This window comes from Aspergillus pseudonomiae (assembly GCF_009193645.1).
Source record: "Aspergillus pseudonomiae strain CBS 119388 unplaced genomic scaffold BDV37scaffold_13, whole genome shotgun sequence".
Classification (NCBI taxonomy): Eukaryota; Fungi; Ascomycota; class Eurotiomycetes; order Eurotiales; family Aspergillaceae; genus Aspergillus; species Aspergillus pseudonomiae.
In genome coordinates, this window is record NW_022476005.1 from 459,094 (window position 1) to 476,163 (window position 17,070).

The 17,070-nt window shown below is 44.0% G+C and overlaps 7 protein-coding genes across 7 annotated transcripts in view; 2 read left to right on the forward strand and 5 right to left on the reverse strand.

Annotated features, from left to right (window-relative positions):
* The first annotated feature begins 125 nt into the window (after positions 1-125).
* Positions 126-1,222, forward strand: BDV37DRAFT_241957 (kinase-like domain-containing protein). The gene is made up of 4 exons (XM_032081248.1): positions 126-632; positions 693-795; positions 846-1,057; positions 1,108-1,222. The coding sequence occupies exons 1-4, from the start codon at positions 558-560 to the stop codon at positions 1,201-1,203; spliced, it is 486 nt and encodes a 161-aa protein (XP_031944443.1). The 5' UTR covers positions 126-557; the 3' UTR covers positions 1,204-1,222.
* Positions 1,223-9,130: 7,908 nt separating this feature from the next.
* Positions 9,131-9,697, reverse strand: BDV37DRAFT_241958 (uncharacterized protein). The gene is made up of 2 exons (XM_032081249.1): positions 9,585-9,697; positions 9,131-9,513 (listed from the first exon to the last, which is right to left on the reverse strand). The coding sequence occupies exons 1-2, from the start codon at positions 9,585-9,587 to the stop codon at positions 9,226-9,228; spliced, it is 291 nt and encodes a 96-aa protein (XP_031944444.1). The 5' UTR covers positions 9,588-9,697; the 3' UTR covers positions 9,131-9,225.
* A 581-nt stretch (positions 9,698-10,278) lies between these two features.
* Positions 10,279-10,798, reverse strand: BDV37DRAFT_280386 (uncharacterized protein; the record flags this gene model as incomplete). Its single annotated transcript, XM_032086547.1, has 3 exons — positions 10,279-10,393; positions 10,446-10,463; positions 10,518-10,798. 3 exons carry the CDS (start codon positions 10,796-10,798, stop codon positions 10,279-10,281), a joined length of 414 nt encoding a protein of 137 aa, XP_031944445.1.
* A 1,305-nt stretch (positions 10,799-12,103) lies between these two features.
* Positions 12,104-12,884, reverse strand: BDV37DRAFT_269535 (uncharacterized protein; the record flags this gene model as incomplete). The annotated part of the gene is made up of 3 exons (XM_032084377.1): positions 12,104-12,272; positions 12,303-12,792; positions 12,860-12,884. 3 exons carry the CDS (start codon positions 12,882-12,884, stop codon positions 12,104-12,106), a joined length of 684 nt encoding a protein of 227 aa, XP_031944446.1.
* Positions 12,885-13,506: 622 nt separating this feature from the next.
* On the reverse strand, positions 13,507-14,571 carry BDV37DRAFT_280387 (uncharacterized protein; the record flags this gene model as incomplete). Its single annotated transcript, XM_032086548.1, has 1 exon — positions 13,507-14,571. One exon carries the CDS (start codon positions 14,569-14,571, stop codon positions 13,507-13,509), a length of 1,065 nt encoding a protein of 354 aa, XP_031944447.1.
* Positions 14,572-15,108: 537 nt separating this feature from the next.
* Positions 15,109-15,463, reverse strand: BDV37DRAFT_241959 (uncharacterized protein; the record flags this gene model as incomplete). Its single annotated transcript, XM_032081250.1, has 1 exon — positions 15,109-15,463. A coding segment is annotated over one exon (206 nt), but the record flags the coding sequence as incomplete, so codon positions are not given.
* A 1,155-nt stretch (positions 15,464-16,618) lies between these two features.
* BDV37DRAFT_40771 (uncharacterized protein) overlaps positions 16,619-17,070 on the forward strand; it is a 798-nt gene continuing 346 nt past the window's right edge. Inside the window, exon 1 of the mRNA XM_032090589.1 lies at positions 16,619-17,064. Coding sequence (XP_031944449.1) covers positions 16,662-17,064 — 403 coding nt within the window. The 5' untranslated portion in view covers positions 16,619-16,661. The remainder of the gene's footprint in view (positions 17,065-17,070) is intronic.

Genomic DNA, 17,070 nt, shown 5'->3' on the forward strand with positions numbered 1-17,070 from the left:
TAATTGAGAGTATTAAGTGACTTCCTTTATCATCTGTACAAGTGGCAGTGATGGTGGAAGGCAATCATAATAGACAATCGTGTACACCATTTCCTCTGGACTTTGGGGGTCTATTAAGCGCCGAAGCGGAACCCCGTGTATATGACTCAATTGAACCGACGCTTGACAGCTTCCAACATAATCCACAGCCTAGGGCATTAGAAGCAGACAAAGGATGGAGAGCACCGTCAAATCGGCCCCGCCGTCTCCAGAAACGCACTGGACTCATACAACAACGCTCTGACGATGCATCCTTTAAACTAAAACGGCAGTCTACGGAGTTTTGCGAGCCATGCAGTCCTTGGACGAGATATACGCCATTCACACGGGAAGGAAAGCCAGGAAAGACGTGTTTAGCATATAACAAGAATAGTTTAGGAGACGTCGTCGCTATCAAGCAATATAGGGTTGGTGGAATAAACAAGTCGCAACATCTCCTGAGGACCTCTCATCGAAACCTCGTCAACCTATTAAGTTCATTCAAAGATGGAAGAACCGTCTACCTAGCCTATGAACATATGGTTATTTCGCTGGAGCAACTACATAGCGGGTTTCAGCTACAAGAGTTACATATATCTTTCATCTGCAAAGAGGTTATCCCCATATAACTTCGTATTGTACTAGCGCAATGCCCCATATTAACGTTTTATTAGGTCTTGAATGGTCTTTCTTATATTCACAAAGACCTTGCAATTTGCCATTCCAGAATTCAATGCGATAACATCTTTATAGATAAAGATGGCTGTGTGAAGATAGGTATTACATCCTCTTGTATGTGAAAGAATAGCTCTTCTAACCAAATCCAGCCGATATTGGAGCTTGTCTGCTCGAGCGTCATCAGGGATCTGAACAAATTGATATAAGATCACTGGGCTGGATGATGACAGAAATAATGGAGCCAGGCACTGCGGATGCAAACCGACGAACAATTAACCTAGAAGATACAAACAAATGGAGTTCAAATATTATTGACTTCCAGAGACAAACGGAGAAGCTCCCGATTGAGCATCTTCTTCGGGTACGTCTCCGACCATGAGCATTCACAGGCAATCTATACTAACTAAAAAGCATGACTTTTTGGCGCATGCACCGTCACGAGAAAGGAAGTGCCTTGTTGTACCAATGATAAGAGCAAAGGCAACTGCTCTGCATGACTATGAATAAAGTTCAAGCAGCAAGCGGCATTGAAATCACGACAGAGTATAATTGAAGTTCCAACTCGGGATGTTGATTAGATTTCATGATTTATATCTTGTTAAACACTTTGCTGTTTACTATCATTGCTATGCTTTACATGTCGTTTTATTTATTCGTGTTGTACAGATGACTTTTCTTATAAAGATCGTTTATCCCGAACAGGAACAGCAGGTCCGAAAGTCGTTTTTACCTTTGTTGTAATATGCTCTTAATACAGGGTTATTAATAAAAGATCTCATTAATACAGCCAATAGCCATAAGATAATAATGTTATCTTACTATCTCGGCAGATGTGTCCAGGCATGGCTCATAATACCGATCAATAAATTTATAAGGGTCTCTTCTAATTTCTGTGTAGAAATTCTCATCCGGCGTTTCGGGGCTTCGTTTTGGAATCAACAACACCAACCGGTGTTTGCAGACTGCATCCCAGATGTTTTTCAGTGATGCGACAAAGGGTTTAAGGCCGTCCCTAATAATAATGAATTGTGACCCTTGGTTTGCGAAATCGCGAGCAAATTGAGTGAATATCAATCTTTGACGTGGACTGTTTGAGAATGTAGCGTAGACCCCCCTGCGCCAGACATACATGACAATCACATCTCGGTCCTTTAACATGTCTCTTACTACATCTGACGGTCTTCTTCCACGAAGCTGATGGAATTTACTTTCTTCCTGATCCTCATGCTGACTCTCTGACAAGACTGGTTCGTATGAATCCATCTCCCTGTCTTGTATATATGATTCTGTATCGATAGAAGCTGTCTCATATGATGACTCAGACATCGGCTCGGATTCAGCTCGATACTCACTCAAGCAAGAATATATAAGCCCGCCACTCTCGTGTTCTGTATAAGATTCATGCTGCTGAATTTGTACTGGTTGACTCGACTCTCCATAGTGCTCATCTTCTGGTAAGCTTTGGGTTATTCGTGTGTTGATATCCGTAGTTTCGTCCGAATAGTGGCTGCCGGAAGCCGGAGTTGATTGTTGTCGTCGACTGGGCAGGGGAAATTCTCCAAAGAAGGAAACAAAAATGTCTCGTTGCACTGCGAGCGAAGTGGGGTGGGCTCGCTGAATTGGGTCATAATTATATATGACATCGAGAAATAAATATCTTCGGTCGCTTTTATAATGTTTGTGAGATGGACGGTTGCAGCGAAGCTTCCTAGGCAGCGGCTCAAGGTTTGTTGAAAATTTCGCCTGCTCCTGAGATGCACGCAGAGCAACATTCTGGTCGATATGGTCTCCAATATAGTGAGCTAGACGGTTTGTGTTCCCTTCATTAACAACACAACGTTCGGGAGGCCGTAGCTGTTGTAAAAGGTTCCGAGCAAGTATCCTATCTCGCCTTTTACTATCCTGCCCACTAAATTCTTTGATAGAGTCTGTCTCAAATCCAAGATCAAATGCCAATTGAGATAGTGAGAACATCCTTTCCAGTTCTGAGCCATTGACGGTAGGTTTGATCTTTCTTGAATCCCGATACGGAGCAAGGTCTGTAAGGATAGGGAAATCACGCATCACAGCCAAGAAGAGCTGGCGATAACCTAGGTTTGGATTGATATCCGAGCTGCCACTTCGATGTTCTAAACAGTCCTCCGCGACCTGGATCCGACAGAGACCAGGGAGTTGATTACTGCCACGATACCCATGGAGAAATTCATTTGACATTGTTCGTTTAAAGCCAGCCGGAAGAAGTCGCTTCAGCACCATGGCACAAGCCTCAAAGTAAAGAAAGTCTGCAAAGAAGGTATGAAACGACAATATCCTCCCTTTTATCTTTAATATGCGGTCCAAGATACGGCGGCGGTCGCTTTCTAAGGATACAGCAGGAAACAGTGTTTTTTCGTCCATCATGTCTTGTATTTGTGCCGCGTCGCATGAAGAGATCTCTGGCATAAGGGTTTCAAGTGATGCAACGGTAGCAGGGTCCAGCAGATTTGGTGAATATCCTGCCATAATATCACTCCACTTCTGGTGAATACAGCGCATATAATGGACCAGTTCCTAAAGAGTATCAGTCGCTTGGAACAAGGTAGCTATTTCATGACTTACCTCATGGCATTGCAAAGAGAGTACGCGGCCCAGGTAGGAGAGCTTTAAGGATGGCCAAAGACCAAAAAAAGGAAGCAGCTTGTCGAGACCTCGGCTGAGCGGTTTGACTCTTCTTTCCATTCGTTCCAGCTCACGGCGTGCGCCCTCGCGAAGCCTTCCGCGCCACTTCAGTTCTGTTTCATCGTCTCCACGTCTCTGGTAGTATCGTATCTTTCTATATATATCGCCATCAGTGAATGGTTCAGCATTCGGGTGCTCCTCTCGGATAATATTCTGTGTATACTGTGGCATGTCTTCCAGCTGTTAGCCTATTGAACCCAGATCATCAGACTTCGGCAATACCATCACTGTAAAGCTGTGCAATCCACCATTTATCCCAGAGGAAGCTGTCTGCTGCTAGCAGTCTGTGCTTTCCATGTAGCACCGTGAGCCTAACATCGCTAGGGAGGTCCAAGAAATGAGTCTCAGAGGCCTCAAGTAGGTCCGTTTCTTCCAGCTCTTGTACGGCTAACGATCGTTGTAGAACTTCATTATTAATAAGCACCTTCACGAAGTTATCTGGATTTAAACGAAGGCACCCTTCCGTCTCAAAAGTATTAATGAGCGATTTGACATGTTTGTCACTGATTGTTCGGACTCTTGGAGTGGTTCTGTCAAGGTCGAAGTGCTGCAGATAGACTTTTGCCTTCCCTCGATAGTAATAAGTCTTGTCAGAATGTAGCTGGTGATCAATATTCGACATCGTAAGAGATAGTAAAATTGCTGGTAGAAAATTTGAAAAACTAAAATCTTATAAGTACTAGACGTTATGCTGACAGGAAAGTTATGGATAGTAGAAATCTAAGTTAGTGAAAATTTAGGTAAGAGAAAATATTCTAAGGAGTATAAATTTAGCGTGATAGAATATCAGGGATACTAAAATTTTATAGTTAGTAGAAATTTATAGTATTTTAGTATTATAGGACTGAAAATATTATGAATTATAAAAGTTAATACTAGTAGAATATTAGAATACTTAGAATTTTATATATTCTATAATAGTACTATTATTTAATATTAGCTCTACAATAATATCTAATTTTTTCGGTGTTAAAGGACCGGATATAAGAGTACATGGCTTCATAACGCCTTTTTTTCTCTCTAAAGATAGAGTATCTAGCAAGGAGATGCCATCGGGTATACTTTGTAGAAATATATTTGTGCGTCTTTTCACATTTGTAGCTTTTATTTTTAAAGTCTATTTTAGTAGTCGATCTACCAGTAAAGAGGACATAGTGTCCTGGTCCAACCGCCAACGCGAGACGCCCATGATTATTTTAATAATACCACATTCTATTTTGAGATATTTTTTTCTTAGATATGATTCATCTTACTATACTATATGAGACTCCAAAGTATTATGATTCTATCTTGCTACAATCATAGCGAGTATTTACTCTATCTTAATTCTAAGAGTCTGTATATCTCATAGGCTCCTATAATACTATAGTACTTCAAAGTAGGCTGAAACACATTGTGAATTCGCAATTCACGATTGCCTAAGCTAATGCTTCTCAATTGATTGTCGAACTGGAACGGCATTCTCAGTTGACATGCTTTGGCCGTCGGCATCCAGGAGCGCATCGATATAGGCCTAAAAGGTAAGCCGAGTTCTACTAAACATCTCCGAAATATTAGTAAACATACCACATCCTGGTCAGGAGGAAAGGTTGATCGAAGCGTCCATAGTTTACCCCGGCGATATTTAACAATGGTAATATCCACAACAACTAGTCCTAGCTTTCGCGCGATATGAGAAAGTATCCTCAACATCGTGGTGTACTGAATAGACCTGAGAAGTATATGGCGTGGACAATAGAAGATAGTTCAAAATATTCCCTAGGACCCTTTGTAACAGGAAAAATGGTACTTATATACGCGGGTTTGGAGAACAGGTATGCGGTAGGTTTAGGCTAGGTATGTAGAACTAGTGGTGAGAATTGCGCCTGTTCTACATTGCTCATAATTGTATTTGTACAATTGTAACATGGAGCTGCTACTATTTTGGGCTAATCCTACTGGGTAGTAATAATTGTAAACCTGCCTGCACTTCCGAAACTTTATCTAGCACTTGAAAAAGGTGTGGCGGAAATACTAAAGTTCTATTTATCAGGAGCGAGTACTGGCTTCTCGGCTACCAATACAGAATTTAGAGTAGGAGGTAATAAGTCAAAGTACAAGACAGGTCGGCAGATAGATTAGGCTAAATATACATATATAGAATAAACTCAATCTCCTGAAAGGAAATCCCTAAAACTGATATCCCAAGCTAAGAAGGATACCAAATAGCCTGTATTGAAAACAATATCCGTTGATAAATAAACTATCAATTAATAAACTCAACCAGAAAGATAACAATGGATTAATAGGCCAACATGTGTACATTCTGTTTAACTTAGCCTGAATTCCCCTTAAACCATATCAAAAACTATATAGTGAGAAGGAGACCAATGAAAAGAAGGCCCAGGTCATATTATCGCTTCAGCCTTTTGGATGCTACCGGAAGAAAGTTAACTCGACGTTTGCGTGACTCAAGCAGGTTGCCTTGATAGCAGGCACGGCATCGGATACTGCCTGGGGAATCATGGTCCGATGAACCAAATGCATTTTGGAAGCCCTGTTGTGTCTCAAACCAAGCTATCGTTTGTGGAAACCCACTAATATTTTGACAAAATACGCCAGGCATTCGAAGAGATATAGTCACACAGTCTGTAGGATGTCGTACAGTGAATGCGACGTCACGTTTGTACCGGTGGCATACGTGACAGATGTCCTTGTGCAGCCGGCATATTGAAAGAACCTCTTCCCCTGTCACGAAGTGCATGTCTCCCGAATAGAGATGTTGGAGGCTGTCCATTATAGCGTGACCATCACCACGGCAACGTATAGATCCCTGACAGTAATAAATTCCCGAACTGTACATGGCAGGACAGTCAAGCTCGAAGTAAAGGTTAGACACCAAAAACGCAGTTGCCGTGTGTAACAGGTCATGTCTGGTATTTGGACTAAGATGAATATTATGTCGCTGTCCTTGTAGGTCGCTAATATCATCTAATCGAGTTGGACGTTTCAATCTCGTATTTAGCAGCAGAAAGTACTGTTCTTCAGCTTTGTTGAGGCCATTCATGACGTCTCTTAGGCGTCTTTCACCGTCCAAGTTATCCATAAAAGAATGCCATAAACGGGAGATGGAGTATGACGATCTTTTGGGCTTATCCTCCTGACCTGTGCCAAGGGAGACAGCGATGTCTATGACTACATCTCCGTCCCATATCCGAGCCACTTCCCATAGAGCTAGTTCTGTAGGGCTAGAGAACGCAAGCCCTCCGTCCCAGAACAACCCAACAGCCGTCTGGATAGGCTTAAAAAATCTATAATTGTTAGTGGCGTTTCATCTGCGATAATTATGTAACTTACATAGGAGCTGCTGAAGTAGCACGGGCCCTGAGACAAATTAGACAGGAAGATATCTAAGATGATAGGTTGGATTGACTAACACTTCCCATAATAGTGGCTCCATATTAATGTCTTTAGGACGGATCAATTTGTAGGCTGGATAAAGGAGTCATGGCAGGCCCAATGAATAGGAAGTTCATATGCATACCTTGCTGTGGGCTCGATGACAGTGGGCCATTATAATTGGTAAAAATAAAACGAGAGTTGCCATGAGAGGTTGCAGTGACAGCAACTCGTGTACCTGGTATAGCTCCTGGAACATAATCAAAAAATTGTCTATCGAGTGTGAAATGCTGTTGTATCCCGTCCTCTAGTGTAGCTTCATTGTATACTGCATCTCTGGCAATGAATTTTAAAAAAGAGCCAAGATTCCCAAAAAAGGAGTTCGATGACTGAAAGCAGCGTTTAGCAAGAGACTCAAATACTTCACTGCATCTTTTCGTCGACCAATGTAAATGAAACTTCCCAATTGCGCTTAAGCCTCCTGCTCTTATGTGAGCTAATAAAATATAGAGGACTCCCAGTACTTACCGGAACTTGTTCCGACAGCAAGATCAACCATCTCATGCAAAGGGCAATGTTCAATGAGTTTCTGTATTTCATCCATGAACGCTAAGGGTGTGACGCCCCGAGCTCCTCCGCCATCTATGCCCAAGACTCTGACGCCTGCCGTCTTTGGTTTGATGTCCACAGTTAATTTGCCATCATCACCATATATACATGTTAGGTTAATCCTATTCTCTCGGCCTGCAACGGTTGCACCAAATATTCTGATGCAATCGTAGCAGATGGAATGTCCACAGCTTAGGTGCTGTTCAGGTGCCCGGCGAACACAATGAAGGCATGTGACGTTACTTCTGTACGGAGATAGGAAGTTTTGAAGTCGCCGTGCATTTGCCCAGTGCAACCTGCTTGAAGATATATAATCTCTTTGTAAGCTTTCATAATGATAATAACAAGAACGTTCAATCTGATCACATATATAGCGTGCGCATTCGTCGTTGTAGCATTTCCTTAATGTCTTATAACAGTGCTCACGGTATAAGCTTAAGAAAACATATTCTATAGAAAATCCTGCAAGAATCAGCAATAGCTTCTATCACGTAACTGTTCATGGGGTAACACTCACGGTGCATTCGAGGCGGAAATGCATCCATTATAATGCTTGAAGCAATCAAAGAGGCCATCTTTTCATAAGGTGTTTTGTGCAGAATTGCCAGTTTAAAAATAGAAATCAAATGCTCCTCATATTCTGCACCCAGCTTGTTCCAAGCACGTGCGGCTTGCAGAAAGTCGAAATTTTCCGATGTAGTATTTGATGTGTGTTCAATCGCACACCTGAACAGAGACAACATATGGGGGGCTGAAAATAAATAAGACTCACGACGTCGTAAGTCTAGCATCTCATCGGTCTGGTTTCGAATCTCGTCTCGCAGTCGTTGATGTCTAGCCAATAATGACAGGTGATTACCACCAAGTCGAAATACCTTAATGGCAGAAAAGATCTCCGTCAACCGAGAACCCATACCAGAGTGAATTGTCATTTGCAAATTTTCCCATATCTCTGAACAGACCAATACATCTTCAGACACGATAAGTAAGAGCCGTGGACGAGTGGTGGATGGCCCGGTTGCTGCACTTCCAATGTCCGCCCATTCCATGAGCCGTATTGCTATGGCCTCAAGACTGGAGAAGTCATCTGCGAAGAGGCATACCACATCAGTAAATAGAAAGAGAAGCCTGGCGTACACAATATCTATTACGGCATGCGACTGAGGCCTCCAAGATGCAGGATGTGACACTGTATCATGGCATAAGACGTGGCTACGCTCTGTATGGTTTTTAACGAACGGGTTGCTATCAGCGAATATCAATGGGGAGTCCGTTTGCAATGAAGCAGTATCAACCCGTATATTGACATCTTGGCTTTGGCCCCGTCTTCCAATGTTATTTTGGGTAAATATCTGCTTAAGCGCTGTATCCTTCGCTCTTGTACCAATAAAGAAAACCGTTCGAAGGTGCTGCGTATCCGGTCTTGGTAACTCTGCGATTACTCTGCCTAATCGACCTGTATCTTCAAGGATAACTTCGCCTGTATCATTATTTTCAACATGGCGAAGCCAGGATAGATGGTCACAGGTAGACATAATGCTGCTGTGGTTATTTTCCAGCACGGTAATGCGTAACTTATATAGCTTGCAGTCCACAGATGTTAGGGATGTACATGTGTACAAATGCACAAGTTATGCCGTGGCAACCACCTTTCGATCTGTCAAAGTTCTTTGTTTTTCTCTGCCATTCCTGTTTTAACTCTGATTGTCACCTGTATATTTGTCCTTTTTATCAATCGAGCAAACAGAAACTAGAAAAGATATTAGACATGTTGAAAACTTAAATACAAAGGTCTAACACCATAGCGCATCCACACCAGTTTTGTTAATGTTTTAGCAAACTAAACTCATTATCGATAGCCTCCGATACATCTTTAATCAGTCGCAATTGTTCTTTGTTAATGGCTTCGAGCATCTTAGTTCTGATCTCCAGTTCGTCAAGAAGGCCCCTAAGCTTCCATTGTGACTGCTGTAGATTCTCAAGCATTTCTATTCCCCATTTCACCTTAAGTTGTGCGACCCTCAGTTGCTCTATGTAAACCTTTATATCTCTGTCAAGAAGCATGGGCGAGTGACTATCGCCAAGAGAGATCTGGGAGGATTCTGGCCGGGCCTAGATCAAAGAAAGAGAGTTAGCAGACTGCTGTATAATCTGAAAGAAGAAAACAGCAAGATCAAGCGCACCATGAACTGTTATGGATACAACTTCCAAGTCTATTTAATCTGTCTGACGGGTGATATTTGTTGTGGGAAATAACGTCTTTGAGAAGGGATCAATGTAAGTTGCACGACTTCGCCCTCGAAAAGCAGGTTGGAAACCTACCTGTGCTTCTGACAGCCCAGCTCATGTATAAATGGTTTCTAAAGAAAGATTGATATTATCAGTCCTAATGATCCGCGGCCGGTTTGTTGTGGCTCAGAGATCACAATTTGGCTCGTGACCTAGAGCCGTGCTTCCCTGATTTTGGTGATGATTTGATGTCAGACAATATATCCGGTGCCCCGGCCTAGTTCGTTGCTTAGTTCGTTGCTTAGTTCGTTGCTTAGTTCGTTGCTTAGCTCGTTGCTTAGTTCGTTGCTTAGTTCGTTGCTTAGTTCGTTGCTTAGCTCGTTGCTTAGCTCGTGGCGTAGCTCGTGGCCTCGGTTTTGTCTGTATGTCTGGACAGTGGCCTACTGTCTGATTGGTTTGGGTAACGCCAGAAGCCCATCACAGATGTAGGATAGACTGATCTACCACGGTGTAACACCCAACTACGGTATCATAACGGAGGTAGCTGTGATAAGGAAAGTCTAAAAAAACTTAAATTCTGGTACAAATTATACTACGCCAAATGAGACACTTCCCGGTGTGATATGCCTTAAACATATCACCAAACCTTTATCCCCGCACCACATGTCGCCCATTCCCCTCGGCTAGTTGTCCAACCTTTGCGCTGAGTTGCACCAAGAATGGTTGCAAACTATCAATATATGCTTCCAGGGATTTGACGTTCCTACCCCAGCCTTGTTAGTTTGCATGGTGTGCAAAGTGTCAGTCAATCTTACTGTTGTTCCGTTCGTAGTCTATGGCGTAAGTTAGCACATGTGATAGACAGCGGTCATGATATGTTTACTTACTGGTACTCCAAAGATTGAACCCTCTCAGACAGATCATGAACCGACTGAGTAAGGCTTTCGATATTATTCGCGAGATCAAGTCGATTGTCTTCGACCAGCTCAGGGAGTTCATCGAATTCTTGAGTCTGGGAATCGAGAGGCAATATGGGTGACAGGAGAGGAACAGTTGGCTCAAGGGGGAAGTCAAATTCAGGATCAAAGAGGAAGATGTCAGGGTTTGGGAATTCCATCTCCATATTAGTGCTCCAGTTGAGAAATGCATCCATTGTAGCGTCAACCATTGTGGCTTCTAGTGTTTAAACCTTTACTATAGTCGGGCCTGGGCTCTCTTTCTTCTTATAGTCTAGATACGCCGTAGTTATGTTTGAAGCTAGGTACCCCAACTATGCCACTTGTCGTCCTACTTTCTGGCCTTAGCCTTCTGTTCATCTGGGCTTTAGGGCCTGGCGATACGCCCTCGAGACTTCTATAAATATGCTACAAGCACCCCTTCTAACCGCCCAACCACCACTAGGTTTATCACTTTCCTATATCGCCGTTTCAAAATGGAGCCTATAGGTATCCCATCTCTCGCATCGGGCCATAACAAACAATATTACCCGGAAGAGGAACTCTTCCTAATCAATCTTAAACAGTCTAAAATGTCCTGGCTTCAAATCGAACGGCTATACAACCGAGCTATGCCGGAGGACCGTCGACGGACGGCCTCTGCCTTAGAAAATAAGTGGCGACAACTCTATCGTGATGGGATTACATCGGTAAGCCCATAGTCTATTAATAGCCTGCGAGTCTAATCTTTGTAGCAATATACCGAAGGACACAACGTGTAGATCAAAGCAGGTTGTGCAGCACTAGCGGAATGTTGGATACCATTTCGTGGAACATTCTATTTTTGGCTTTGGAAGGAGCAGAGAAGAAGGAATATGGGGAGGGTGAAGAGATACTATACTTAGCATTGTAACTAGTCTAAATCCTAGACAAAACGTGCTGTCGGATATAAGCTCGTGGGCGCCTACGATGATAACGTATAAATATATCCTTGTTGCCTTACTCTATTACGAAAATGCACATTGTTCACTTTCTACGTTCCACTCTTGTATTCATGAGGACCAATATGGCAGGACTACCAGTACGTCTCTATACCCTTCTAATAGAACCAACTAACTCCCACAGACTTCAACGCAAAATAGCCCTTCAGCCAGCTCGATCCCTTTCAGGGTTAGCTTCAGTCGCGAACGACAGCATTTGCGCTACATTTTGACCCTGGAACAATCACTTATGGAGGCCGAAAACAAATGCCACCGGTCACAAATTGCTTTCAATACTCTTTACGGACTCTATGAACAGCTCTACAATTCCTACAATGACCTGGTGGCTTCATACCATCAACTTAAATTTACCGGTAGTGCGGCCGAATATTCGGCAGACTCGAATCAAGGGTTTCAAGGCGTTGGTTTAGGTATTGATTGCAACCCGGGGAACACAAATGTAAACAAATGATACTGTACTGAATAATTTAGCTTTAAAATCAAGCCAAGGAGCACAGTTTGGATATGATATAACTAAAGCCGTCGCAGTCTAGTCAACTATTTACTCATAGTAGAACATTTCCGAGTCCAATTTTCAACGTTTATGACTGCATCCTCAGGGCTAGACCTATACCTGATCAGATAGTTCTCTATATCAGCCGCGTAAAATGTTCCTTTGGGAATCTTGCTGGAGAAATCTTGCGCCAATCTTTCCATATACGCCCTGCTGTATGTACCGGTTGTAGAGAAGGCCCACCTATCTTCACCATTCAATTGGCATGGCAAGACTAAACTTGCATAGGTTGTTAAGAAAATGTCTCGAGCAATAGAGCTGGTCACGGAAGCCACAGGTATAATCATATCGACGCATCCATGCCGTAGGAATGGTTGAGGCACTGTCCTCTCTTCGCTCGTTAAGACCAGAATACGGCCCTCCTTCGCATCTAGTCCAACCAATAAATCAACTAGGACTGGGACAAGAGCGTCGTCTAACATCTCGATATTCTGGAGTAACAGTAGACATCTTCGAGGCAGGCTTCGAAATAGTATAGCATAATCACTTTCAGTTAAGTGCTGTGAAGCGACATTTATGGTGTAGATATTTAGACCGACGAGCCCGGATATTGCCAGACATATGTCAATCTTCCCCGACCCTGCCGCTCCCCAAAACAGATAACCACGACGATAAGGAATAGCATGTTCTGCATACCATGTTGCTGCCGAAGGGGATAGAAATGTATTCAAATCTTCTAGCAGTGCATAACGTCGTATCTTTCCAAGCCCAGTTGCAAACATCGAAGGTGGGAGACTAACAGCCGTTTGTTTCCAAGAGACACATTCTGTTCCGGAATGCGATGTTTCTCCGCGGAATATGATAGTGCTATATGCATCATTATGCCTTTCGTAAAACTCGTTATCTGGTTGTACCTTTACACTAGGGAATAAGTTATCAAATAGGATATTCATCTGAAATATCAGAGCAACATTCATCATGTATAGAAGCAGCAGACATAATAATTTAAGTGCCACTCGGATACCGGCAGCAGATAAACCAGCAATCGTTGCCATTTATTAGATGATTGTTTACTCAGCTCGTGGGTAGATAACAAAGAATTATCGTGCAAAGTAGAATGGAAGTAAATGTTGCCCAGGACCTATTTATGCACGCGAAAATAATACAAGGGCTTTAGAAGGTACAAAGTTGAAATTGCACAAACGGTCCAGCGGCTAGTACAGCTGTTTTTTAGAATATGTTTCTATGATATGAACTATATCTCTACCGATGTGAGTTACAGCTAGTCTATTTACGGTTAGTGGCTGTCAGAAGAGGCCAACCATGTTGCAAAATGCTTTCCAAGTTAACTTTATTTGGCACTAGTATATCTCGGGATATTATACCTACCAGAGGTATTCTTCCATTTATCATTAATCTTTGACGAATCTTCTTCCCACCTCCACTGCTATCTTAGATTTAGCCATTGACGCATTCGTGAAGACTCTCCTAAGATAACACGTTGCTGGGATGGCCTTGCACTAATACTACCCGAAGTCAATTCCCCATCCTGTCTCCCACGTTCCCGCCTAGGCGGCCTCCTTTGCTGTGGGTTATTTGCTCTTCTGGGCAGCACCTGTCGTCTAAACGATGGAGCAGGAAAGATAGATGCAGGCCGCAGTCCCGGTCGCGGTCGGCCTGCCACTCCAGCTCTCAGCGATTCACGGTGCCTCCTCAATGGTTGTCTTTCACGGAACATGTTGAGGCGATTTTGCACTTCAGGGCCTACTTGGCTCTGGCGAGGTAATCCTGTTGATGCTGAACTGCTCCGTTCAGCGCCACGGGTACGAGGGGTATAAGGAGGCGGCAGGTCATATATAGGCGGGGGTGAGGGGCTCTCTCCGAGCTGTGCAGCAAGCTCTTCATGGCCTCGACCATCTTCGATCTCCAGCTCATAGAAGGTCCCATCATCAGAGTCTTCTTCGTTTTCCTGTATCAGAGTAGTATAGAACTGTGCAGTGCGGTGGATTTGCGCCTCAAACTCCTGTCGTGTGACACGCCACTCGGTCGGGTAATTATTAATCTGTATACGTTCCCAAATAAAGTCGCGGACATCTTCAAATCTAGCGGTAGACTGATATATATGAACATCTCTTAAAGCTAGCCGAAGCTGTTCACCAGCTTTATACCAGTTAGCGACCTCAATAAACCCCGTCCCAAGTCCGTGGTCCCATTCGAATGACCTCGCATCTATCTCAATATTTAAGGAGTCCAGTATATCGGCAGCTGTAATACGATCCTGATCACTACCCCATAATATGAGACGAAGCTGATTTGTGGCTCTGTGCCAGTAGGGCCTATATACCGATACATCGCGGATGGGGCATGGCCTTGCCAATAGCTCATTGTCCTGGATGAAGACCCCATACGGGCCAGTTTCTGGGTCACGTCGTGTCGGATTACCCGAGGGATCCTGTTTCCTGGTGCGAACACCAACTGGTGGCACCAGATACCTTGGAGGGAGTACAGGCATTTTGGAAACCCGTGGGATGTGTTGCGGTCTCTGGTCTCATCTACTTCGTATATGTTATCTACGTCGGTTCCTCTCGGTATAAATAAACTCTCTTTGCGGTAACTTTGTACAAATGCACAAATGGAACTTTGCAGAAAGTAAATTTCCGTAGGTAAATATATATACTTTATTGCACCCTATGATAACAAGATTTTTTATTCTATCTCTTGTTCCCTTGGTTCAAGCTGCAAGGCCAAAGGACCCAATTCACCGCCATGTCTTCCAGAGCAAAAGGTAAACAAAAGTTACACCGTGTACTAGAAAAAGAACCCTCCATACTCACTGCAGAGTATAATTCGGCGACTCCACTTGTTCATACTATTATCTGGGACCCGAGTCAGGAATCCACTGAGAAAGCTAGCAAAAGATTACGAGGGATAAACGCCCGTATCCGGAAGAATAATGTTGCGGAAGGACTCCCCAGAGATACAGGGATAGTCGACACACAATTCTTTATTGACGCTGGAGATGCTCTTGACGGAGCAATAAGAACTTACGCCTCGACCGGCCAAGTTGACCAATATTTAACAATCAAGGCAACTTTACGCGGTTTTATCAATGAGTCAGGGTATCCTATTGAGTGGAACCTCAGTGATGATTTTTTCAAGGACCGTGCGAAAGATAAGAGGTACATAGATAATCGTCAATTAAGCACGGAACACGCTGAGAGCTCTGGGGAACAGCGAGCCAAGGAACCAGAAGATGGTCAGGAGATCCATCCAGAACACGCTGAGGGCTCGGGAAGACAGCAAGACGACGAGTCTGAAGATGGTCAGGAGATCCATCCAGAACACGCTGAGGGCTCGGGAAGACAGCAAGACGACGAGTCTGAAGATAGTCACGAGGTCTATCCAGATTATGCTGAGAGATCGTGGGAACAACAGGATATTGAATTTGAAGATGAAATCTCTAATATCTCAGATCATGAGATCTATTCCGACTATACGCCTGACGGAGGATATGCGCAAACTCGCGAAGGTCGAAACTCATATCCCGAGAGTGAAACTGATGATGAGGAGCATGTCGATAGTGCCAGTCGTGACAATGCTAGTCAATGGCAACGGAGCTTTATACCTTTACATGATCTTCTTCAAGAGACTGAAGAAGCATATGGGGTGCCCTTTACTGATGGTCAAATTCTAGCATGGCGTGAGAATGGAAACACGGGTTGGTCGGTGATTGTTGGATATGAATGTGATGGTCGGCAAATTGCTCGTCTAGAGGCCGCAAGAAGACGTCGATTCAACAAAAGCCGAAGCACACACATCAAGACTAATTCCAGGGGGCACAAACCTATAGGCAGAAGAGGGAGTCGCAAAATATATAGGTCGTCAGAGGATATTAAAGGGTTCGGTCTCGTGGCATGGAGGGTAGATGATAAATACACAGACGATCCCACCTCTGTTTTACGTCCATCAGAAAAAGCTTGGTACCCTGAGACATATATACAGGTTACTTGGGCGGATGATGTTTGCACCTGGGAGTCTCGTGATAGCCTTCGGTTTGTTTTTTCTGGCAGCCCTTACAAGGTAGATATCCTAATTTATCGAACCGCAATCGCCTTGGAAGGAGACTACCAAGAAGCATTGACCGGCATACGCCCGCATTATCCCGATCGTGGAACCATGCAGAATTTGCACTGGCGGAATACAAACGCTCATGGAGGAGCGCATTGGCTTCATCCTCGAGCACGGAAAGACAGAAGAATCATTAATATACAGGAGGAGAGCCTAAGCGACCTTGAAGATGAAATCGAAGATCGCGAAGAAGAAACCGAGGAAGAATACACCGAAGAGGAAACCGAGGAAGAAAACATCGAGGAAACTGAGGAAGATGACATCGAGGAGGAAGCTGAAGCAGAATACATCGAGGAGCCAACTGAGGACGGTATTGGCGCGAGACTCGAGGTAAATGAAACCAGCGAGCCAGCTAGACGACACTTTCTGCCAACACCACCTACTTCTCGAAGACAGACCCCTCAGTATAAAGGCAGAGAAACCTCTCAGCCTGGACCTTCGCGCAGCCAGTCCAGGCGACCTACAGCTCCCCCAATGGCACCAATACCCGAAATGCCAACACGTGGACAGACCAGTAATTCACGGAGTAGCAGGCCTGCTTTATCAAGTGCAAGCCGAGGTCATAGAGATGAAATGCCACGATCGCGATCAAACCGATCTCCTGCCCATCTGCAAGGGCGTACCTCCCGGGCTCGAAATACAGAACAACAAGGTAGCCAGCATTCCCTTCCTCAGAGAAGGGTAGCTTCCGAACTGTCGTCTCGACAACCAACATCTCGAGCCCCTACTGCAAGGGTTCAAGGGCATGCACCGAGAAGGACTCAGGCCCCTACTCCAAGGGCCCAAGATCAAACACCGAGAAGGACTCAAGCCCCTACTCCAAGGGCCCAAGGTCAAACACCGAGAAGGACTCAAGCCCCTACTCCAAGGGCCCAAGGTCAAA